Source organism: Capra hircus, chromosome 2 (genome assembly GCF_001704415.2).
Source record: "Capra hircus breed San Clemente chromosome 2, ASM170441v1, whole genome shotgun sequence".
Lineage (NCBI taxonomy): Eukaryota > Metazoa > Chordata > Mammalia > Artiodactyla > Bovidae > Capra > Capra hircus.
The window spans coordinates 108848147-108873193 of NC_030809.1; the positions used below are offsets into that span (position 1 = coordinate 108848147).

At 40.6% G+C, this 25047-nt stretch overlaps 1 protein-coding gene across 3 annotated transcripts in view; it reads left to right on the forward strand.

Annotated features, from left to right (window-relative positions):
• CERS6 (ceramide synthase 6) overlaps window positions 1–25047 on the forward strand; it is a 348839-nt gene that overhangs the window by 269960 nt on the left and 53832 nt on the right. For all 3 annotated transcript variants that reach the window (XM_018064064.1, XM_018064070.1, XM_005676017.3), the window contains exons 6-8: window positions 591–683; window positions 21285–21413; window positions 24196–24302. In XM_018064064.1, coding sequence (XP_017919553.1) covers window positions 591–683; window positions 21285–21413; window positions 24196–24302 — 329 coding nt within the window. The remainder of the gene's footprint in view (window positions 1–590; window positions 684–21284; window positions 21414–24195; window positions 24303–25047) is intronic.

Here is a 25047-nt window from a genome sequence, read left to right on the forward strand (position 1 = left end):
TATCTCTTAGCAGCTTCCTTGTCCCCCTGATCTTGTAATAAATATTTTGGAATTATCTTTTTAAAAATCTTTACAATGTATAGGACATTTTCTAAAAACAAAAAAGCTCCAATTAAGACAGAATCTGAAACTGTGCCTCCATGAGTCATATAGTACCCCAGCTTCTTTCACCTCCTGTGGTCCCTGTACTCACAGAATTGAGTACAGGAATCTCAAAGAATCTCATGGGAGTCATCCAGATTTATTTTTTCTGTGTATGTGTTAGAATTTTTTTGCAAGTTGCCTAAAGGAGTCTTATAGAGACGCATGTCAGAGAACCATAAATGCGATTGTTGAAATTAATCGCGAATTGGGTACCAATGCCAGATGTTCATACCAGTTGTCACTTTTCTGGTTGGAGATGAAACAAAACTAATTCCATCAAGCTGTGGATTAGAGGAATCCTTCAGAGCTCTCTTATGGACAGAGAGAGTGGGGCTGATTGTGGAGGTGTAAGACCATGTCACTTTCCAAGAATGAGCTTGAGATGTTTGAAACAGATTTGATTTCCTATCAATTATTAATCGTGCCCTTTTCTCTTTGATCCTCAGCCACTCACACCTGACCTTCACTACTATTATATCCTGGAGCTGTCGTTTTATTGGTCTTTAATGTTTTCCCAGTTCACTGATATCAAAAGAAAGGTAAGAGTTGGTATGTGGTAAAGAACTTGCAGACAGGCATTTTTCGTGACCCTTGGCAGATGGGTGTAGAATCTCAGAAGCACCCACTTCTGTTCTCCCATCAGTACTGAATTAGTATGACTTTTGGCATTATTATAGAAGATTCTCTGCTTTTGTTTGTGCTGTTCTATATTTTAATCCCATTGTCTCTTCACTCTCCCCCAACCCCAAACCTAGTGTTCTTTTCTCAGTGATAAAATATAGCAACTCCGGGAGTTGGTGATGGACAGGGAGGCCTGGCGTGCTGCGATTCATGGGGTCGCAAAGAGTCGGACACGACTGAGCGACTGAACTGAACTGAATGATTCTTAACGGCATTAATTTCCTCTCAGTCTGAGTCCCAAGTCCCTCTGTTGTCCAAATGAAATGAAGAGGAAAATTGTATCTGTGACTCCTGGGAGAGAGTGAAAGCTCAGTGTTCCAGCCCTAAAGAATGAAGATTTCCCCCAATAAAGAGTTATGTAATGTCAAAATATGTCAGGAAAATACAGCATTCCTAAGTGAGCTGTAACTGGCTTTCACCCTACCCTCCACTGGAGTAGCTTTTGCTCATGGTACTCTTGACCTCTTCAGTGTTAAACCCTCTCATTCTAGTTCTCATCTTATCAGCTTCTGGCCAGAATTGGTGCTTTTGGCTGTTCACTGTTGTTGTTGTTTTTCCGTAAGGCTGTTTTTTCCAGATTCTCATATTTGGATCACTTCTTCAAAGCCATCTCTGCTGGCCTCCACTCCAGCCCCCACCCACCGTGTTCTGCATATTTGCATGCACCAGGGTCTGCTGCTAGATTACAGGGTGTCATCTCCCTGGGTGATCCAGCTTACACCCTTTGGCACTATTAACAATTATGCCTATACCAGTAACTCCCAACTGTCTCCTGTCTCAAATCTTCTCTGGGTTCCACACTTACACAAAACTAATGATAAATGAAAGTATGATCTTCTTCTTGTTATTTCACCATTTAATCCTCACCATAGTGCTAAGATCCCATCTGATCATCTATTATTAATTTTCCTTTTATGAATGAGAAGTCTGAGCCATAATACAAAGTGTTCCCAACTGAAGACATTGTCTTCCCCTAGTCTCATTCTTCCTCCAGTAATATTTGTCACCGATAGTCATGTAAGCCAGAAGCCTTCTTTTGCTCTCCTCTTTGCCACTCCTTGTACCTACTTCCTTAGTGTCACTGACACATTTAGTTTGAGTCCTATTTTGGCTTAATCTATTACAGCAGCCTCTTAAATGGCCCTCCTTTCTAAGTAGTTATTCTTGTCTACCTGCCATCTAAGAGTTATGTTTTTCAAATCCTCAAAACAAAGCCAGACTACCTGGGGAGATATCCAGGTTTGTCACCATGATTCCAACCCACCACTCCAGTCTCTCCTCCCCCTGACACACACATATGTCTTAGTTACAGATATCGTCTCTCCATTGTTCAAACACATTTTTTCCATGACATCTTTGTTTTCTACAAGACTTTGCCTGTGGCTGGAATCTCTCTCCCTTCACCAGACTTGGCAGCAAAGAGCAGGATATGTTCATCTTTATACCTCTCGGGACTGCCAGTGCACCTGCCTGGGGTGGGGCTCAGTAAGTTTAGGGTGAATGAGTAAACGGACTCATCAGAATGTCTTCTGACTGCTAATGGATATCTTCTAAGCTTCTTTGCAAATAGTACTGTGCATTGTGAGGGATCACAATACTGTAACAAACCATTTCTTGGTTAGATCGGTAATCTGCCAAATTGCAAAATGTCCAAGTGGCAGCTGAAAAGCATGTACCTAGTACCTGCACCTCTTGCCTGGAGAATCCCAGGGACGGGGGAGCCTGGTGGGCTGCCGTCTATGCGGTTGCACAGAGTCGGACACGACTGAAGCGACTTAGCAGCGGCAGCAGCAGCATCAGCGCCACCTCCCCCAGGTCTGCCCCCTCCAGTCTCCTGTGGCACTGGCTTACTGGACGGGCAGAAGGCTGTCTGTCCTGACAACACGGCCTTAACGCGGTACGTGTCATCTGATTCTCAGAGGCGGATGGTTCCTGTCAGGGCTGAGGCTTATTTGGTGGTTCCCTCACTCATTGCACCAAATGCTCGGGTCCGTTTCTGAAAATGTTTAAAGATCTTCAGTGATGATAAGCCAGTTGGATCTTGTCTCTGTTACACAGGGAGTCTTCTTTAATCCTGTAGTCAGTCCTTGCAGAGTGATGCTCTCAACCGCGCCAGGCCTGTTGTGCATTTTATTTATTTATTTTTGAAATCATTCATTTTGGGAAAAATCAAAACATAAAATTTACCATCTTAACTATTTTTAAGTGTACGGTTCAATAGTGTTATGCACATTCACACTGTTGTGCAACCCGTTCCCAGAACCCCTTTCACGTTGTGGAACTGACATTCTGTACCCATTAGTCAACAAATCCCCGTTCCTGCCACCTCCAACCCCATCACTGAAAACGACCATTCTACTTTCTGTCTCTATGAACTTGATGACTCCTTACCTCATTTAAGTGGAATCCCACCACATGTGTCCTTTTGTGACGGACATATTTCACTTAGCACAATGGCCTCAGGTTCGTCCATGTTGTAGCATGTGTCGAAATGGCCCGCTTAAGGCAGAAGAATACAGATTGTATTTTTCTTTTGAGGAGAAATTTTTCCAGGTAGTCACAGAAAACACTTGTATAACAAAGAAGGAGTTTTGACTGTTCTTCCCATCTTCTAATTGAGAAAACTGATGTACAGTGAATTTTCAAGGCTGTACAATGTGGGAATAAATTAGAGCCCAAGTTCACCCAGCACAGTCCCGTGATTCCTCACAGATGAGCTGCTGGATGTGTCCACAGTCTTGTGCAGACTTGCCCCTCGGTGCTCCTGACGGTAGAGGCAATGGGCCTTCTGCCATTCTTTGCCACTTTATTTGTTCCTCTTTTGCTTCATGACAATTAGGAATGCCATCTTGGGTCAGAGATGAATGGAAGCAAAACTGACTGCCACTTGGCCCCCAGGAGCCCTAGTCCTTACCAAGCCACTTCCTCTCGCTTGAGCTTCCTCAGCATGCATGCACCGTGTCTTTTCACTGAGCCAAGAGGACTCACAGAGGCTTCATTGTGTTATGACAAATTACCGTTTTCTTAATAGTAATTATAAGTGGATTCATTTCAGGGGCTGAAGTGTATCATTTTGTATGCTTTTCACTTATCTTGCGTCAGTGCAGAGAAAGCCTACAAAAAGGGGCATTTTACAGTGAGGTCCATGAAAATGGAATTTATTCAGGCCTGTCCATGTTGTCAGTGTTGCTAAATTAATAATATATACACTTTCTGGTCAACGCTATAGCTTGCTGTGGCCATCTGGCTCCTCTTCCCTCTCCCCTTGGCCAGAGTACCTCTGAACGTTCCTGGTGCAGCTGGCTTAGTCTTGTTTCTTGTACAAAATGGGAATTTGGCTACTACCGTATGTGCTTTTACTCTGCACAGATTTTAATAAAGGTCTTCTGTGCTGTGGCTATCTCTCATTAGTGAGTTGCTCATTAATCCTTCCTTTTTTCCTTCAAACCGTGGCTACAGCCACTGCAGATCCTCGGGGGTTCCTGCCTCACTTCCCTCCCACCCCAAGACCTGCCATTCCAGCCATCAGCAAGGACTTCTGGTATATTCTGTTGCCAAATACATCCCCACCTTCTATACTGCAACTGTTAACTAAGCCCTCACCCTCTAAAAACAACCCTCCTCCTAATTATAGAATAGAGATATTTGAAGACACCCATTGACACCATGATAATCAATTTCTGAAGCCTATACATATAGTGGTTAAATAGAAAGGTTATAAAAATATTTCTTTACTTGCCCTGTCAAATAGCAATGAACTTGAATAACCATTTTCAAATAGGGACCAGAATTTATAAATGTTTGATCTAAATGCATGCCCCCAGCTGTTAGAATCAATACCTTAAAATGTAAGGTTCATAAATAACTCTTTGTGATTTAATTGGTTCACAAGTCTTTCTAAAAATGGCTTTTATATTCACAAACTCTCCCCCTCTAGAAATGTCCTACTATTGCCATCTTTTTTTTTTTTTAATTGCTCTGTTGCCAAGCAGAATCTGGAGTTTAAAAATGATTGGAGAACTTTCATCTCTATGGTGATAGAACACCTTGCCTCTCTTGGTCATCTCCAGGGTTGGTACTTATTTGGTCAGTGATGACATACATGCTATTAATATTCCCAGAGAAGAGAATGATTGCAGTCAAGAGGCAATCATTTGGCATAGTGGACTCATAATTTAAGTATTCTATTGTATGCTACCAAGGTATGTGTATCTTTTTGAGGATTTTTTCCTTCCTTCTTTCTTCTTCTGCCCATTCTGCTCTCCTTCTCTTCCTTTTTGCCTTTCTTCTTTTGTAAAAAAAAAAAATCATTAAGGTACCTTATTCAAAAAAAAAACAACAGGTATATTCTTGGTATTCAATATTGTTTGAATCACCTTTTATTTCCCAAGGCTTAATTTTTATTAAGATTCTGTTTTCCAGCACCTGTTCACAATAAGTTTTTCTCCTGTACACCTAAATTTTCTAATGGAAGTTAATAAATATGACTATGTTGGAGCTCAGAACAGCTTGCTGGTGTGCAAGCCTTGTGTCCCTGGGCCTTCGACCAAGGAACCTTGCTTGTGTTTAGAGTGCTTTGCAAAAAATCACCCATGGTTGAGTTCCAAGACCCAGCTGGTGAAATCAACTTATTGCTCTTTTGGTCTTTAACCTGAGAGAAAAACTTTATCTCATGAAAGATCCCTGACAGAGAGAGGTGATGATGATGAAGTTTAGTGAGAAACTTATTGAGAAGCTTATGTTTGCTCTTTGGTAACTTTTGTGGAAAATTGCTGGTATCCATTGCTTTGAGTACTTTAGCTGCCTTGTGGGGGCCTGCCATGCTCCAGGTCTTTCCTGTTTCAATTAGCTTTAGGATTAAAAAAAAAACAAAACATGTTTTAATCTTTTAATAAGGAAGCAGTATGGAGAAGGAAATGGCAACCCACTCCAGTGTTCTTGCTTGGAGAATCCGAGGGATGGGGGAGCCTGGTGGGCTGCCGTCTCTGGGGTCGCACAGAGTCGGACACGACTGAAGTGACTTAGCAGCAGCAGCAGCAGCAGTGTGGCATAGAATTAAATAAAACAATGTCCATGAAACCATCTATCTAGTACAATGGTTGACAGAACTCAGAGCAGTACCCAACACATAATGACTAAAATTTGGTTGAATCAAAGCATAGTGCTAGGACCAAAAACAAATTAAAAAACCTCCTAAACTAGTGGTCACAAATTTTTCTACTTTTGATCGGTTAAAATGAGCAGAAATCATTAGGAAAAGGAGTTAACTTAAAGCTGCCAACCTTTTACTTTTGCTGGTAAGGAAATTACTTCATGAAAGAAAGGACATCTTAACATTTTAAAAGAGAAAAGATTTTAAAGGGGGAAAAAAGGACAATCCTTTCTATTTATAATTATGAAAAGTTTTTCTCTCTCTCATTTTGCTCAAGACTGGGGAAAGTTACGGGTTATGTGTCTTCTTAGAGGTTGAAGCCATGGGCTCTGAGTCCTTCTACCTCCCCAGCACCTCTCCTAATTTGGTGTGACCTTGAGCAACGTAGCTCACCTCTCTGTGCCTTTGTGTCCTGATCCAAAGAATAGAGTTCATATAACCTACCTCCTGGGAGTGTGATGAGCACAGATAAGTGGTACAAGCTGTTGAAACAGTGCACAGCACATACCAAAGGCTCCATAAATGTTGGCTATTACTGTAATTGTCAGTGTGACTCACCAAATGTTGCCAGCTCTCTCCTCTCAAGCACGTGCTTGAGGATGGTACACTCAGCCATGCCCCTTCTTGTGGTTGGAGATGACCAGATGGCTGGTAGGCTGTGAGCAGAACTGACTTAGTCAATGATGCAATGGAATTGCTAGTGTGAGACCCACTAGAGTCTCTTTTCCCTCTAGCATGATGGGGCTTCCCTGGTGGCTCAGATGGTAAAGAATCTGCCTGCAGTACCGGAGACCCAGGTTCAATCCTTGGGTCAGGAAGATCCCTTGGAGAAGGGAATGGCTACCCACTCCAAGTACTCCAAGTATTCTTGCCTGGAAAATCCCACGGGCAGAAGAGCCTGGGGAGCTACAGTCCGTGGAGTTGCAGAGTCAGACGCAACTGAGAGACTAACCACTTTCACTTTCATAGCAATTGATAACCTTCGAGATGCAGGCTGCTCCATCTGGGTCCCTAAGTGACGGCGATAAACAGAGTGCCCCCTGCCCAGCTAGTTGGTAACATACAATAGAATAAGACATAGACTTTTGTTATAAACCATTGAGATTTTAAGCGTTTCATTATTGCCACATGATCTAGCTTATCCTAACTGGCACAACTACTATTAATAATCTGGCTGATTATCACCTCCTAGAATAGTATTTTCGGAGAAGGCAATGGCAACCCACTCCAGCATTCTTGCCTGGAGAATTCCAGGGACAGCGGAGCCTGGTGGGCTGGCGTCTATGGGGTCGTACAGAGTCGGACACGACTGAGGCGACTTAGCAGCCGCAGCAGCAGCAGCAGCAGAACAGTATTTGGAAGTCATTTGTAAAAATTAGCAGTTCTCAAAGTGTGCTCTTCAGACACCTAGAGATTCCTGAGACCCTTTCAGAAGATCTACAACATTAAAACTGCGATCATAATAATGCTGGGATGTCATGCACCTTTCTCACTGCATTGAACTTTACACTGATCATGCAAAAGTAATGGCGAAATTGCTAGCAGTGGTACCAAACAGTATGAGTAGTAGCTTTTGTATTCCTCTCTGCCACGTGCTTGCAGGAAGGAAAAATGTCGGTTTTACTTGAGAATGCTCTTGTTGAATTAGTAAAAAGAGTTAATTTATTAAATCTCTAATTCTTGAGTGTACGTTTAATTTTTTTTTAATTTTGTCTGATGAAATGGGAAGGAACCAGGAAGAGCTTCTGCTGCAGAACAACATCCAGTGTGTCTCAAGAAAAGTCACACGCGGTTAGTGTTTTCCACTGAGGGCTGTGCTAGTTGCTTTTCCCCCCCAAAATCTAATTTTTACTTGAAAGAATGACAAACTATAGTTATTCCATTGTGTGTATTTGGTAGACACATTACTGAAAATGCACAGAGTGAACTTATCGAGGTGTTTCAAGTAAAACCATTGACATTATTTGTTGTCAATGATAAAACTCAAACTTTCAAGAAAAAATTAGATTTTTTTAGAAGCCTTGTGTCCACCAGCAAGAGCTGTATAGCATCTCAATACTTAAAGACTTTTCTCAGGAGATTGGTAGTGATGACAATAAATGTGGTTTTTAACACATTGTGCAAAATGTTTCTTTAACTCCATGAGCCAATGTTTTCCAAATGATGCATGATGCTCCGAAAGTATGCGTGAGTGAAAGATCCATTCAAAGGTGAAGACAGACCAAAAGATTTTATGTAACAGAACATGAAAATTTTATTGATATAATTTTAAATTCCATATTGCAACTAACCTTTAAAAATGTCCCTCTTGTCAAGATTTGGAATATCAAGGGAAAATAACCATAACTATCTGAAAAAGACTATTAAGATACTTCTCCCATTTCCAACTGTGTGATACTAGATTTTCTTTACATACTTTAACCAAAATAACTGGGCAACAGATTGAATATATATGCCATGATGAAATCAGCATGAGACAGGCATCAAAGAGATCTGCAATCATGTAAAACAATACCAAGATTGCCAGGAGAAATACCAGTAACCTCAGATATGCAGATGACACCACCCTTATGGCAGAAAGTGAAGAGGAACTAAAAAGCCTCTTGATGAAAGTGAAAGAGGAGAGCGAAAAAGTTGGCTTAAAGCTCAACATTCAGAAAACGAAGATCATGGCATCCGGTCCCATCACTTCATGGGAAATAGATGGGAAACAGTGGAAACAGCGTCAGACTTTATTTTTGGGGGCTCCAAAATCACTGCAGATGGTGACTGCAGCCATGAAATTAAAAGACGCTTACTCCTTGGAAGGAAAGTTATGACCAACCTAGGTTACATATTGAAAAGCAGAGACGTTACTTTGCCGACTAAGGTCCGTCTAGTCAAGGCTATGGTTTTTCCAGTGGTCATGTATGGATGTGAGAGTTGGACTGTGAAGAAACCTGAGCACCGAAAAATTGATGTTTTTGAACTGTGGTGTTGGAGAAGACTCCTGAGAGTCCCTTGGACTGCAAGGAGATCCAGCCAGTCCATTCTGAAGGAGATCAGCCCTGGGTGTTCTTTGGAAGGAATGATGCTAACGCTGAAACTCCAGTACTTTGGCCACCTCATGCGAAGAGCTGACTCATTGGAAAAGACTCTGATGCTGGGAGGGATTGGGGGCAGGAGGAGAAGGGGACGACAGAGGATGAGATGGCTGGATGGCATCACCAACTCGGTGGACATGAGTCTGAGTGAACTCCAGGAGTTGGTGATGGACAGGGAGGCCTGGCGTGCTGCGATTCATGGGGTCACAAAAAGTCGGACACCACTGAGTGACTGGACTGAACTAAACTGAAAACAATACCACTCTCTTCATGATATTTTTAAAGTTTTGGAAAATGTGGTTATTTTTTATAAATACATTTATATTAATTAACATAATGAATTTTATTTAAAATAAGTTAATAAGCATGTTTTACATGTTTTTAAATTTTTCCCGGTTTTCATGTCCCATGTGGTAAATACTGATAGATATGACCCACATAAACAAACAATTTTTGGTGTCCTCAATAATTTTTAAGAATATGCTCCTGACACCAGAACATTTAAGAATTGCTCATCTAGATTATTTTTATTCTTTTTAAGAAAATGTCTCTTTTCTTTACTTATTTATTTTGGCTGTGCTGTGGAGCATGTGGGATCTTACTTCCCAGACCAGAAATGGAACCAGTGCCCCCCCTGCATTGGGAGCACAGAGTCTTAACCAATTAACCACTGGACCTCCGAGAGTGTCCCTAGATTATTTTTAAGTCTTTCCTAAGGATATGACAGTGTATTAAAAAGCAGAGACATTACTTTGCCAACAAAGATCTGTATAGTCAAAGCAATGGTTTTTCCAACAGTCATGTACAGATGTGAGAGCTGGACCATAAAGAAGACTGAGAGCTGAAGAATTGATGCTTTTGCGCTGTGGTGTTGGAGAAGACTCTGCAGAGTCCCTTGAACTGCAGGGAGATCACACCAGTCAATTCTAAACAAAATCAGTCCTGAATGTTCATTGGAAGGACTGATACTGAAGCTGAAGCTCTAATACGTTGGCCACCTTGATGCAAACAGCTGACTTACTGGAAAAGACCCTGATGCTGGGAAAGATTGAAGGCAGGAGGAGAAGGGGGCAACAGAGGACGAGACAGTTGGATGGCATCACCGACTTGATGGACGTGAGTTTGAGCAAGCTCCCAGAGGTGGTGAAGGACAGTGAACCCTGGCGTGCTGCAGTCCGTGGGGTCGCAAAGATTCTGACATGACTGAGCGACTGAACAACGAACAACAACAAGGATATGACTCTCGGGTGATGCCTCAGATTGTATCAGCATCTCCTCTCTTTGCTGGAAAGGCTGAAATCACACCAGATGACACCCGATCATCCTGAGAGGGTGGAGGATGATGTAGAATTCTCCCTGGGTGACCTTAGTGCTGCTACTTGTAGACACTAGCAGGCAGACCACTTAACCACTCTTTCACAGAGGCACCAAGTTGTTCTTTTGTGTGTTCCCTTATGACTGGAGTAGCAAGATCCTGCCCTCCAAGCTTAGGTTTCTTCCAAGGCAGATACTGCTGACTCTGAGGGCTCTTTCTGTTTTTTTCTCACTGTAGTGACTTCAGAATCAAAGAAGAGAAGAAGAGGCAGCTCCTTTTAGTAAGCCACCACTGATGATCAAAGCATTTTAACCCAGGGCTGTGTGCAGGCTGGTGGGAGAACACTAGAACAATCTTGTCTGGGGTGGATTGGAGGGGAAATGTCTTATGGGGCAATTTTATGAGATTTTATTCAAAGTTAGTAGCTTGTTCTGGCAATCAAACTCCCAAGCACCTCGCCAGAGGAGAGGCTCTTAAGCATCTTTAAATCTCACAGTTAGATGACCAGCCCAGCTACAGCCCTGGGGCATTGTGGTGGCACCTACTGCTGTCCAAGCATGAGAAGTGACAGCAGGAACCTCTTTTGCCAGGGTGGTGCTAAGGGCCACCGCATTGCCAACATTACAGAGAGACCTGCACCCGGGACCAACACAGTTGCTCTGTTGCTCCAGAGCTCTCGGTCCTTAAGTCCAGGCCCTCGGGGATCCCACCCTCCCTTGAGAGATGCCGCTGACATTTGGAAAGTATCACTTTCACTGGTGCATGGGTGGTTCAGTGGCAGAAGTCTTGCCTGCCACGCAGGAGGTCCAGGGTGTTTTCCTGGCCCATGCAGCCACAGTGTCCCCTTTTGGGGGGCTTCCGTGATAGCTCTGTTGGTAAAGAATCTGCCTGCAATGCAGGAGACTCCGTTTCGTTCCCTGGGTTGGGAAGATCCCCTGGAGAAGGGAAAGGCTACCCACTCTAGTATTCTGGCCTGGGGAATTCCATGCACTGTATAGTCTAAGGGGTCGCAAAGAGTCAGACACGACTGAGTGAGTTTCACTTTCACTTTTATTAGGAGATTTCATTCTGCTTCCCCTGGAGAGTTTCCCATACATAAGTCATCCTAGGAGTCTTGGGAAAGCGTCTACTTTGGCTTACTATCTATCTGTTATCTATCTATCTGACCATCTCCCTGACTCAGTGAATTCCCTCCATTTCTATCCCCTTAAATATAAACAGACCCATGACATATCCTCTCCTTTGGCCCCCCAAGAAGAGGCACCTCTTCCACTCCTGGCTAATCCTCCCCTTTGCTCTTGATCCCCTTCTCTTCCTGTCCCCTAGAAGCAACCTTGTTCTGTGTGATAGGCTCCCACTTATCTGTGTTTTCAGAAGGGTCCTCCCCCTGCCACCACCTTCCTTACTGTCATCCTTCCTTGTGCTCTTGTTTCTGAGAAGCAGTCCACTGTGATGGGCGCCTGACCTCTCCAGTCACACAGAATTAGATGCTGATGTGCCTCGAGCCTGTCCTTACCATGTGACTCTGGAGAAATCTCACAGCTTCTCCGTGCCTCAGTTTCTTTATAGAATGGTATTCAAACAGTACTTGCCTTATGGCGTTGTTGGGAATAAATCACTGTGTCCGAACCTTCTGAAACCTGAGAATTAGTAGGCAAGTCTCAGGGTGGATAGAAGTTCACCAGATACTCAGATAGGAGTGGGGCTTGGAGAAAAGAAGAGAAAATACAAAGCCTTCCAGCCAGGAAAGATCCCTGAAGGGCCAGAGTACTGCATGGGGGCAGGGAAGATGACAGGTGAGTTTTACAGGGAGAGTCCTGCCTGTTGGTGAAGGCAGGTGGGGAGTTTAGGCAGTGGAAGGAAGAGGAATTAGAAGAGAGACAATAAGGCTGATGATAATAAGAGTTTCCCTGAATCCCTCCTGACAACTTACAGCATGATCCTAGCAGCCCACCAGGCTCCGCCGTCCCTGGGATTCTCCAGGCAAGAACACTGGAGTGGGGTGCCATTTCCTTCTCCAGTGCATGAAAGTGAAAAGTGAAAGTGAAGTCGCTCAGTCGTGTCCGACTCTTAGCGACCCCATGGACTGCAGCCTACCAGGCTCCTCCGTCCATGGGATTTTCCAGGCAAGAGTACTGGAGTGGGGTGCCATTGCCTTCTCTGTGGCTGACCTAGAGGAGACTTTTTCTTCTTCCATCCAAAGCACCAAATTGAGACCTGATTTGTCATTTAGAACCTCCAGGGTTTGAAGGAGGAAATGGCAGCCCACTCAGTATTCTTGCCTGGAGAATCCCACAGACAGAGGAGCTTGGCGGGCTACAGTCAATGGGGTCGCAGAGTCAGACACAACCTAACACACGGCACAGGCTTGACAGTAAATGTGAGGATGATGGCTTTTGAGTTCTGGGATCGCTCTGATTTTAGTTGAGCCCAGTCTGCCCCCTACTGATCGTTTTGGATGTTTTCAGCCTGAATGAGTTTATTTGCTACCTGGTGTTGGCCCTTTGTCCACTGTGTTATTTCCCACACCCGACCCTCACGCCAGATAAAAAGGAGAGCAGAATCTGTTAACTTGCGCATCACTTAAGACTGTTACATTGGGTATATTTTAAATGTCCCAGAAGTGACCCTTCTAGCATGAAAAGCTGTACAAATTAGTGCAGCTGGACCAAGAGTAATTTCAACTGCACCCAGAAGATGGATATTTTGGCTTCTGACTACTGGCGCTTGTAATTTGGCAAGACTTGTAGTGATGGAGAACATCTAAATACCCAAAATTCAATGAGAAAAAAGACATGTGTGTATGATTAAGAAAAATACCTACATCACTTGAAAGCGGAATGCATCTGGAGAGCGTACTTTGGAGGGGAAGAGAGGCAGAAAGCAGGGAGGACTCCAGAGAGTCTCAGATGAAGTTCCAGGCTCTGGGCAGGCATAGTGGGAGGGAAGCAGTGGCACTATCCTGCTGCTTTCTGTTGTGCAAACAAAATTTTATTGCATCTTTTCCCTCAGTAATAAAATCAATTGAAGATTAAATATTAACTAAATAATTCAAAGTACATGAGATTATGAGTTCTTGATCTTAAAATGGTGCCATCTTTGTTACACAGGAGAAAGACTGGGTAAACACTGCTGATACAGCAGTTCTTTATTTCATTTATGTATGTTCCCAGAAGCTCTGAAGTAATGGCACGTGTTGTGGTAGAGAGGCTAATGTTGCATCCAGAAGGACAGCTCTTGTTTTCACAAAAGCTTAAGCTTTTCAAAAGCTCTTAAAGTTGTAGTTATAATTTATCATGAGGATTTTGATGGAGATATCTGCCAAAACTGTTTTTTTTTTAAATAATTTACCTGAATTTTGAAAGTAATACTGAATGGGTTGCTTCAGAACCTCTGTGAAAATTAAACCCCTTACTTATTCTTTATCTAAAGAAAATGTGATGAAGCCAGCTGTGAGCCTATGAGATTGCGATATCTCAAATTACAAGACTGTTTCATATATTACGCTCTTTGATGTGGCTCTAAGGCGGAGGTCATCAAAGTTTTTTCTAAAGGGCCAGATAGTAAATATTTTAAACTCGAGAGCTGTACAGTCTCCGTTGCAACTATTTAACTCTACCACTATAGCAAGAACACTGCCATAAACAGTGATTAAACAAATGGATGTTGCTGTGTTCTAATAACATATTATTTACAAAAACAAATAAGGGCTAGATTCGGCCTGGAGTCTGTAGTTTGTCTTTCTCTGCTCTAAAGTTGAGTCACCTGGATGTGCCTATTTGGTGAAGAGTGAGGATGTCAGCTTTAAGAATGGCAGAGAGAGCTACTCACATCATATCAGCACATGGGTTTTAAAACATTTCAATACTAACAATAGCAAGATTAAAGTCTTTAACCAATTAATTTCTTAGCACTTACTATTTTCATAATGATATTTGTATGAGACAGTTATTTGCCTCAATGACCTAAATCTGTATATATTTAGTCACCAAAGTGAAAAATCTACTCTATTGGGGAAAAAGTGTAGAAATAAATTTGTCTCTAGATTTTGTGTGAATGAGGTTTTATTCATGGATTGATATCAGAGATGGGCTAATTGAATCATTCCTGCAGGACTCCACCTCTTTATAATTAAACAAACATTATCCAAACAAATCACATTTTTTCATCCATTTCCACATTTCCCATAAATATTTACACTAGAGTAGAGGCTATACATAATAATGAAAGTGAATTTCAACTACAATTTTTGAAGAACCTTGTTATTTGAAATACCCTTCTTTAAATGGCACATTTAACCAGTTCTCTTTAAAGTAAGCCAAAACTCAAGGCCAGCTAAAAATATAATAACCAAGTAAATTGTGGGAGGTTGCAGATACCCCAAAGGTTGACATTTACATTTGCATACATTATGTGAACTTCTTACGTCATGGGCTGGTGACAGAAAGGTATAATTTTCAAGTTGCCTAATATGGGCAAATCAGAATTAACAGATTTTTATAAATCACTCTGAATGTTCTTTTATTTCAGTCATTGTCTTTACAACCTAGACAGTTAGTATTCTATTTCTTTGCTTTTTAAGAGAAATATAGATAGATATACAGAAAAGGTAATGGCACCCCACTCCAGTTCTCTTGCCTGGAAAATCCCATGGACGGAGGAGCCTGGTGGGCTGCAGTCCATGGGGTCGCTAGGAGTCGGACATGACTGAGCAACTTCACTTTCGCTTTTCACTTTCAGACATTGGAGAAGGAAATGGCAACCCATTCCAGTGTTCTTGCCTGGAGAATCCCAGGGACGGGGTGCCTGGTGGGCTGCCGTCTATGGGGTCGCACAGAGTTGGACATGACTGAAGCGACTTAGCGGCAGCAGCAGCAGCAGTAGATAGATGTATAAATATATTAACATATCAATATATATATTCATGCATAGGACTTCAGCTATCCATAACCAGTTTGAGTATCTATTATATCTTCATATTCCCTCAATGGGAAAAGTGTTTAACTATGATTGTTCTTGGCACGTGTAAGTTTTGTCTGAAGTTTACACACTCCATGTGTGTTCATTCTGGAGTGAAGGTGGAGCCTGGGTGGCCACTCTTCCCTATATGATACCAAGTTACAGGCTTGAAGTCCACTTTCTGCACAGCCGTATTGCTCCCCAACATTCTGAGCTTTATTCCCAGGTTGCACGATCCCAAGAGAAGAGATGGGGAAACTGTTGTTGCTCTCTAGAAAAAAAGAACATGTTACTCTGTTAACAACCCTATTAATTTCTTTGTACCTGAAGATTCAAATAGGAAAACTATTTTTTTTTTAATAGAAATGAGAGATTTCTATTACTGCTGTAGTGGCCGTAAAATGAAATCAGCTTCAATTTATGTTTCTTTCATTCTGTTTCTTAGAGAGTTTGAAAATCTGCTAAATGGGTAACATGGTATTACCTGATTCCTATCCCTGGGTCAGGGAGATCCCCTGGCAAAGGAGTTGGCAACCCTCTCCAGTATTCTTGCCTGGAAAATCCCATGGAAAGAGGAGCCTGGCAGGCTATAATCCATGGGGTTGCAAAGATTGGACATGACTGAACAAGTAAACAACAACAATTCATGAGTTAGAGTATGTTTATTAAGGGTATTTGTTTAATTTGGTAAAGCTGCTTCTGTTATTTGCATCCCAGAGAGAAGTCTTTTCTTTGTCTTGCACTTTAGTGGTATTTCATATTTTTCACCACCCATGCACATCTGAATTAACCATCACTTAATATCTTGATCTTAATATTTTTTTGAGAAGCTTCACCAGTGCTTTTCTTTATTTGTTGCAAAGATTATTCCCAAAAGAAACTGCGTGAAATTGTTAATACTTTAGCCAGCAAATGGGAATTTAGAGAACAAGCTTCTTGTTTGTAGTGCAAGATTTTTTAATAAGAAATGATATTTAATTTTGCTTTCATAAGAATATGTACATCAATGTGAATTTATGTGTTTTCTGAAAACAGTATTATTTCAAAGCCTTGTTCGTTCAGCTTGACCACTGCAAATGGAGTTCCAACATATAGAACATCAGACTTCGGTCCCTGTGGCCCTTCGGTGCTAATATTTTGTTGTGGAGAGCATTCCCCTGGATAACTGAGCTAAGGATGCCCATTCTCATCCTACCAATAACAGTTGGGGATGGATCCCAAGTAACTAGAAGTTTGTCTGCACCTACAAGTTTCTGATGTGGAAGCTACACAAAATAGACTTTAAGACTCTGTTCTGGGTTCTCTAAATGCCATTCAGAAATGTAATATGGAAAAAAAAAAACCCAATGTTTTCTTCCCAGCTTCTGGTATTAAAATGGATGGCTTTTCCTTCAATTTCTTCGTTTTAGTCTTATTCTAATTGTACTTGAGTCAAGACCGTATCTTGGAGAAGGCAATGGCATCCCACTCCAGTACTCTTGCCTGGAAAATCCCATGGGCAGAGGAGCCTGGTGGGCTGCAGACCGTGGGGTCGCTAAGAGTCAGACACGACTGAGTGACTTCCCTTTCACTTTTCACTTTCATGCATTGGAGAAGGAAATGGCACCCCACTCCAGTGTTCTTGCCTGGAGAATCCCAGGGACGGGGGAGCCTGGTGGGCTGCCATCTCTGGGGTCGCACAGAGTCGGACACGACTGAAGCGACTTAGCAGTAGCAGCAAGACCATATCTATATTTTTTCCTGTCTGATAATTGCCATAGGAGAAGCCACTAGAATGAGGGCTGAGGTTGAGTTAAATATCATGCAGGGAATGTGGAAGGAACCCTTGACACTGGCTATGAATATGCCCAGAAACAATACGGCAGAGCAATAGGAGGTTGGGGACCACTGAGGCAGGTAGCCAGGCCAGTCTGTTTGAAATAAGGGCTTTGGGATCTGTCTTCAGTATGAAGGCCAACAAGAAATCACAGTCTCTCTACCTAATTGATGCTACCAAAAATGAAAGAAACATTCTCAACCTAAATGCTAAGTTTCCTGCAGCTTGCCTGGGTATAGATATATTAATACACCATTTACTTTCAGCAGTAACAAACAAGAGGATGGGAGTTTCCCACAAGGTGTTGATAAAGTCTAAATTGACAATTTGTTTAAAAACTGTTATTTGTACCAGATTCACTGCCTATTCAGAAAAATGTCACAGTGAGGGAATGAGAGTAACACAAAAAATAATGATTGCATGGCTTTTATTAAAGGCATTTCAGTGTGTATAATGCTTCCTGAAGCAGAAATGTAAAAGACAAAATCCATTATTCATGCTTTTTATATTCATACAGATATGGCAGTATAATGAAAATTGGTCTTCTGCTGTGAGCATAGCTCTGAGCCCCTCAGTAATAAGTGTTTTCTAGAACCAGGTTATTTATATGCAAAAATCATCTACACAAAGCAAACTTTGTCTGAAAAACAAGTCTCTTGTTTTTAGGGCAACCTTGCTATATTGCCAAGGGCATTGTTTTATTTATTGACATTTATATCAGATACATATTAGGAAACTTATTTATAAAATGACCCTAATCCTCCATAAGGTTTTAATCAATTTATATTCATTTTAAAATTAAATCAAGAAAACCTCTTCTCTTTCAGTAAATCAAGAGCAATCACTCAGGGCTAAACAATGGGAAATGTGGAAAGTATTGTTCTGGTTAGGTACTCAACTAGTTAGATTTTAAAATCTATGTGTTCAGCATGGGTGAATATAAACTCACTGAACTGTTGAATTAACACTCTATGGTTTTATTTAATTATATTTTTGAGATAGTATAAAATAGCAGTTGATAGGTTAGCTCCACTTCAATTGATCCATTGTTTTGAAGTAGCTATTGTCTGGTAGATTACTCTAGGTGATGAAACCAAATACATTTCTGATAATAGCCTTAAGTGAAGAGATGTCATCTTCCCCTGGGAAACATTATCAGAGCAATTTTTGTTATATGCTTAAGGCACTTTTAGGGCTTCCCTGGCGGCTCAGAAGGTAAAGCGTCTGCCTACAATGCGGGAGGCCTGGGTTCGATCCCTGGGTTGGGAAGATCCCCTGGAGAAGAAAATGGCAACCTGCTCCAGTACTCTTGCCTGGAAAATCCCGTGGACGGAGGAGCCTGGTAGGCTACAGTCCATGGGGTCGCAAAGAGTCAGACACAACTGAGCAACTTCACTTCACTTCACTTCAGGCACTTTTGGTATTGTTCAACTTTAATCCTTTAGGGAGACCCTAGATAACTACAAAAGCGTCAGAGAAATCAAGAGAAATAGGTAAAACTGTTAAGTTGAGTCTGTATATGGTCACTGATTAAACTCAGAGCATGGTCTTCATTTCTCTCGCCATGAGCTGAGAACTAATTCGAGATGCAGATGTGGGTCTAGAGGAAGGAGTGTGGTGATAGGTCCACAGGTGACAGGAATTTGCACAACTTCGTTCTGTAGTTCTGCTGTGGGTGTTAGAATGAACTGATGCAGGACACGATTCTGCCAACAATGGTGTCTACCATCATGCCACACAGCTCATTTTGAGACTTCTGCGGCTGCTGCTGCTAAGTCGCTTCAGTCAGGTCCGACTCTGTGCGACCCCATAGACAGCAGCCCGCCAGGCTCCCCCGTCCCTGGGATTCTCCAGGCAAGAACACTGGAGTGGGGTGCCGTTTCCTTCTCCAATGCATGAAAATGAAAAGTGAAAGTGAAGTCAAGGTTAACTGAAAATAAGAAAAACAGTTCTATTTCATTTTTTAACATATCTGACCTTATTTAGAAAACTAATACATTGTTTATTCCAGTAAATATGAGCTACTTATAGAATAAATTTAAAAACCAATATGTATGCTCAGTCACTCAGTCATGTCTGACTCTTTGCAGCCCTTTGGATTGTCACTCACCAGGATCCTTTCTCCATGGGACTTTTTTAGGCAAGAATGCTGGAGTGGATTGCTATTTCATCCTCTAGGGATTCTTCCAGACCCAGGGACTGTACCCACATTTCCTGTCTCCTGCATTGAAGGCAGATTCTTTACCCACTGAGCTATTGGGGAATCCCAATAATAAGTCAATATGGTTATCCATAAATGCAGAACAGTAACCTCTGGACACCAAAGTGTATACAGAACCATTTAAACATTGTGTTTTTTTAAATATACCCATGTGGCTTTACTTCATCATTGTCATTTAAAGCTTGAATTTATAAAACATAAAAAGATATTCTTAAAGAGTTCTGTATCACAGGAATTTAAACAGTAGAAGATCCATAGCTTTATAGGTTTAAGTTACATAAATTAAAATGATTGGAATTTTTCAATGTGGGAACTATACAAGGAAATATATGGCAAAAGGACCTTATAGGTGCAGTATTTTATTACTTATAGATTATCATTAGTTACTTTCAGGATATAAGCAAAAAACCTTGTTTAAATGTTTTAGAACCATTTAAGTCATCAAAATTGAACTTTCAGACCCCAAACTGTGTGACATCAATAGCTACTTAATAAAGAGTATATGTATCTGTACATACAGTTACTTTCTTTTTTTCTCTTTCTCTCAGTTTCATAATATGCTTCTAATTTTGTCTCATTTATCTCTGAATGGTCCATGGTTTCAAGTAGGTCATCATTTGAGCTGGTCTTGGCACTGAAGTCCCAGAGACTTCGAGTTTACTCTGGGAGAAATACACACTAAATAAAAGTGTCAGTAGAAGCATTTCCAAGCAATATAAATTCCATGTTACAATAAATGTGTCCAAGTGGTCAGGAGATAAATCAGTAGTGGAGAAAGATGATCTTTTCACATGGGCCAGGAAGCAGCCTTGAAATTGATCAAAATAAGGATGGCCAAATTCCCATTACGTTTGCCAGTTATTTTTTTTTTTTCTAGTGACTACAGACAGATAATGGTTAAAATTCAGAGCTTGTTTGTGTAGAAATGCCATCAGAAATGCCAACATATCACAATTCTTATTTTAACATTCCGTTGGGCATATTCCAGGAGAAGGATGCCAAACCCTAGCCACTAATAGTTGGGGAAGTGGTCCAGTTGGCCCTGCACTGCTGCCTAGAAGAGTTTCCTAATGTGCAAATCCAAATAATACCTTTCTGAGCTTGAAACCTGTCAACTGGAAAAAAAAAAATGTACAATTTAAAAGTTGAAAATTATTGTCAAAAACTTGACAAAACTGAGGACTTAAGCTGCGGACATAGCATCTCAGATCACTCTGAGAGATTACTCCGAAGAGACAAAGGGGGACCCAGGATGTATAGGAGTTTCTACAACAAAGACCAGGTAGTCAGAATAGCAAAAGGTTGTTATTAAAGAAAACCAGATATCTCAAGTTAAGGGAGTTAGTGCTTTTCTGTGTATAGGAAGGTGACTGCCCCATGCGTGTCACTCACTCCTTCGACATGCACCTCAGCAGTCTGGGGCCAGGCTCTTCTGCTTTCTCATCCTGAGCCTCCTCAAGGTGCACTGCCAGGGTGCACTGCAGTGAACTGACTGCTGGTGGGCATCTTCTTTCCATCCTGAGCTTCCTCAGTGCTCACTCTAGAGGAGACTGTGATTTGGTGGCTGCAACATCCTTTGTCTTCTGATATGGCAGGTAATAGTTTTTCATTCACAAATTCTATATGGCAATTTTCCCCCTAGCTTTAAATTCCTTGGCTCAGTACAAAACAGCGTTTATGATCTGGCCTGGGTCCCGGTATTGATCACATTGTCCAGAGTCACTGGTCTCCTGCGTGTCTCTCCCACAACATGGTGAACTCTCAGAGAGTAGGAACTATATATTACTCATGTTAGTGTCCCCGGTGCTGGGCCCACTGGGTTCCTCAGAAGTATTAGATGAATGGATGAATAGATGGAAAGACTGTGATGCTGCTAAATCCTAACTAACATGCCTGTGTCTTCTGCTTCCCAGGACTTTGGCGTTATGTTCCTGCACCACCTTGTAGCTATTCTCTTGATTACCTTTTCATATGTCAACAACATGGCCCGAGTAGGGACCCTGATCCTCTGTCTCCACGATTCAGCCGATGCTCTTCTAGAGGTAAAAGTTTTCTTTTCATATATAGAGTACAAAATCTGAAATTTAAGGAATCCCTCAGATCCTCAGTTCTTCTAGGGTATGCTAGATGGTGTTGGGAGAAGGTAGGATATGACTTCTTTGAATCTATGGAGTGTTTCTCTGTAGGTCTACTTGGTGAAAGTGAGACTTTAATATATAAATTTGTGTGCAAAAACTATTCACCAAGTTAGCATTCTTTATTAACAGAATAATGAAAACCTTTACCCTTCCACACTTAAGAAATTAATGTTTTACAATAGGAAAATTACTATTTGAATAGGCTTTGTTTCTAATGTTACAAGTTTCACACTGATTTATCTGGAAGGTATGTATAACTCACTATAGTTATTAGTTGTCCATCCTGATGAAATTAAGAGTCATAGTTTTTATTGCCTGTACATATGTGTAGATTATGTATATTAATATTAAATATTGTCCTAGTATTTTTACAGTGAAAGTATATATGCATTGCAAATTTTACATGAAAACTATTTTCTATGCATATACATGTTAAGAATACCTGAAGAGATATTGGTTGCACTTTAGTTAACTTTCTAAACCATTACCACTTAGAATTATTAAAATAGCAAAAAAGAATGAAAAATAAAAATGCTTCTAAACATATTTCAAAAGATAAAATCCCAAGTAAAATTTTGGTGTGGTATTTTCTCTTAATATTGGCCCCCATGAAGAGACATGCCCAGTAAGGTTATATAATTATATTTTTTCACTTTAATGCCAAGAAATTTACATAATTGGTCAAACATAAACTTACCAAAGTACAAATTCCATGTAGAAATGGGTCTTAGAGTCTGTATTCTGATTTTTTATTCCTTTCACCCTACAGTTCTGCCCCTATGAAGCTTACGCTGTCACTGTGAATATAAAATAGAAGTGCCCTCAAATAATGATTTGTTATTGCAATATAAGCAGAAATTTCAGGTTGTAAAATTGAATCTACTATAAAGGCAATTAGTCAAGGTTTGAAGTATATACAGCACTTCATTAAAGACTCTGGTCCCTATAAGGTTATGAAACAAAAAAAATATTCCTAATGGGCTAGATATGTCATATGAAGGGTTGGCACTATTTTTAAGTGATTCAAGCTAGATTCTATTCAGCACATTTTTTAAAAGAAATAAAATTAGTACAAAGGCAATTCCCTGAAAATCAGTTACCATGTGGTTAAATCCTCAGTGTGCTTGGAGGTAGAAACGTATACAGCAATCTACCATCTCGAAATCAATCCTATATAATCTGCCAGCTCTTGTCTGGAAATGGATGGCCTAGTGCTTGGCAGAGCCATAATTCAGAAAGTGTGGACTGAATCATCATCTACCACTTTTATCTAAAAAAGAGAAAGATTCCAGAAGTCCAAGTCATGTGAATGACTCCTTTCTAAACAAAGGTTTAAAAGGAAATGTTCTTCATCCCTTGGATTCTATTTGACATTATAAAATAATGCTTGAGAATATCCAAAAAATGAGATATGTTGACTCTTCAAAGTGGAATCTATGGCTTAGACATTTCAGAAAATTTGATGTTTAATGCTTGTTACTGAATACTGGTGAATGAATGTAAAAGAAAAACTACATGGTTTACATAGCCAGAAGGAGGCAGAAGATGCTTTTTTTATTCCTTTAGTATAAGTTGTGATGTCACATACAAAGTATTCACGAAATTAAAGGTTCATAATCCTGGCTTCCACTCAGTTAAAAGATATTGATATTTCCTTTTAGGAATGTATTTCTCTCATAGCTTCATATTTTACTTAAAGATCTTAAATTATAGCTTCTATGGATACTGTCAACAAGCCTTTCAAGTCTGGCTCAGCTATTTTAACTTTACAAGAAGTAGAAAATAATGTTGTGAATTTGAAATACATCTTCAGTTTATAAGCCAGTGTGTGGGTACTGTGAATTATATGTGAAAATGTAAAAAGAGGTAATCAAGCACAATTTTGTTTCCAGTGTCACCTGTTCTTGCTTAGAATCATCTATAAAAAGTAAATGGTAGAGAAAGGGATGTATTTCTTTCCTCGACTAATTTATAATATAAAAAGTGGTCACTTAAATCACTACCATAAATTATTAGTGTGCTTCTCATAGACATTCTGAACACTAGTGACTTTCATCTAGAAAATTACCCAATAATGTTAATTTGAAAATGATACCTAAATGGATTCACTGAAATAACATCATCTTGACACATTCTTCATTTCTAAATTTGTGAGAATAAGCCAAGAAACTGTCCCCAGAGACCTCCTTTTACCTGTTTAAGAAAAACCTATAACTCTGAGTCTGAAGGAGGAAAAAGTACAGGAAGGCTCAATATATTGTCTATAAAGTTTGTAACCTTAGTATCTGGAATTCATTAAAGGTTAAAGGATTATCTAGCACTTTTCTATTTTGACCTGTTATGCCAAATTCCTGTTTTGGTGTCTTTGGCTTGCTAGTATTATCTGTAATGCAAGAATTTCTTATTTTTCTGTTTTCCTGAAGTCAACCATATAATTGAATTTTTCAGGTTGCTGAATATTTTATTAAATCTGTAACAGTCAATAGTTCTACTTATGGCTGATACCGCATTTCACTTGACTTATGGGTAATTTATAAACATGATGCATGATGCATGACATTTCAAAGTAGCAGGCAGTTTTATGCATCTGGTAAGTTATATCTTAAAGGAGACTCGTCCATATTGAAAGCAGCTTTCCATTTATCAGTTTAACTCAATTAATCTTTCACATTCCTTCCTTTTCTAGGCTGCCAAAATGGCAAATTACGCCAAGTTTCAGAAAATTTGTGATCTCCTGTTTGTTATGTTTGCCATGGTTTTTATCACCACACGACTGGGTGTATTTCCTCTCTGGTAAGTGGGCCTATCTTCTTTCTGATAAGGCCACCCCATCCAGAATAGGATTTATGAGACATTTTCCTGTTGAATTTTACTCCAGATACTTAGTAAGAAGGTTAAAGAAAGTGAGGGAGAGACTCAAGAAACAGCTTGATTTCTTCTTCCAGAAGGGAGTTGTCTTCTTTATTAATTCTTTCTACAGGATTGTTCGGAGAAGGCAATGGCTCCCCACTCCAGGATTGTTAGAGAAGGATGTGGCTTGCGTAGGTTCTCAAGCCACAAGAAGCTGTCAGCCATTTTAGGCTCCAATCCTAAAATATGATGCAAAAACCTTAGCCATGAAAGTTTGCAGTAAGAAAGGAAGTATGATGTTGCAACCAGTTAGATATCTGGGATCCTCCTGTACCGGTCGTTCATCAAGGATTTATTAGCCGCAGCAGCAGAATCACCTCTGGGGCCCCATCTACCCCAGACCTACTGAATCACAGACTCAGGGTATGGGGCCTGGCATTTTGGATTTTGATACGCCTTCCTGATGACTGCTACATTCAAGTTTTAGGACCACTATCCTATATAATTCTCATCAGCTGCATTTATAGCTAAAGCAGATGAAAATATAACTCAAAAGTAACCCTTAAAATTCTCTGTGGCCCCTTACTGTCTGGACATCTTTTCTTTGGTTGAGAGCTATATGACAGGTTTTGATGAAATATGAGAGTCTCTTGTATAGAAAATAAATCTACTGTCATTAATCTTTATG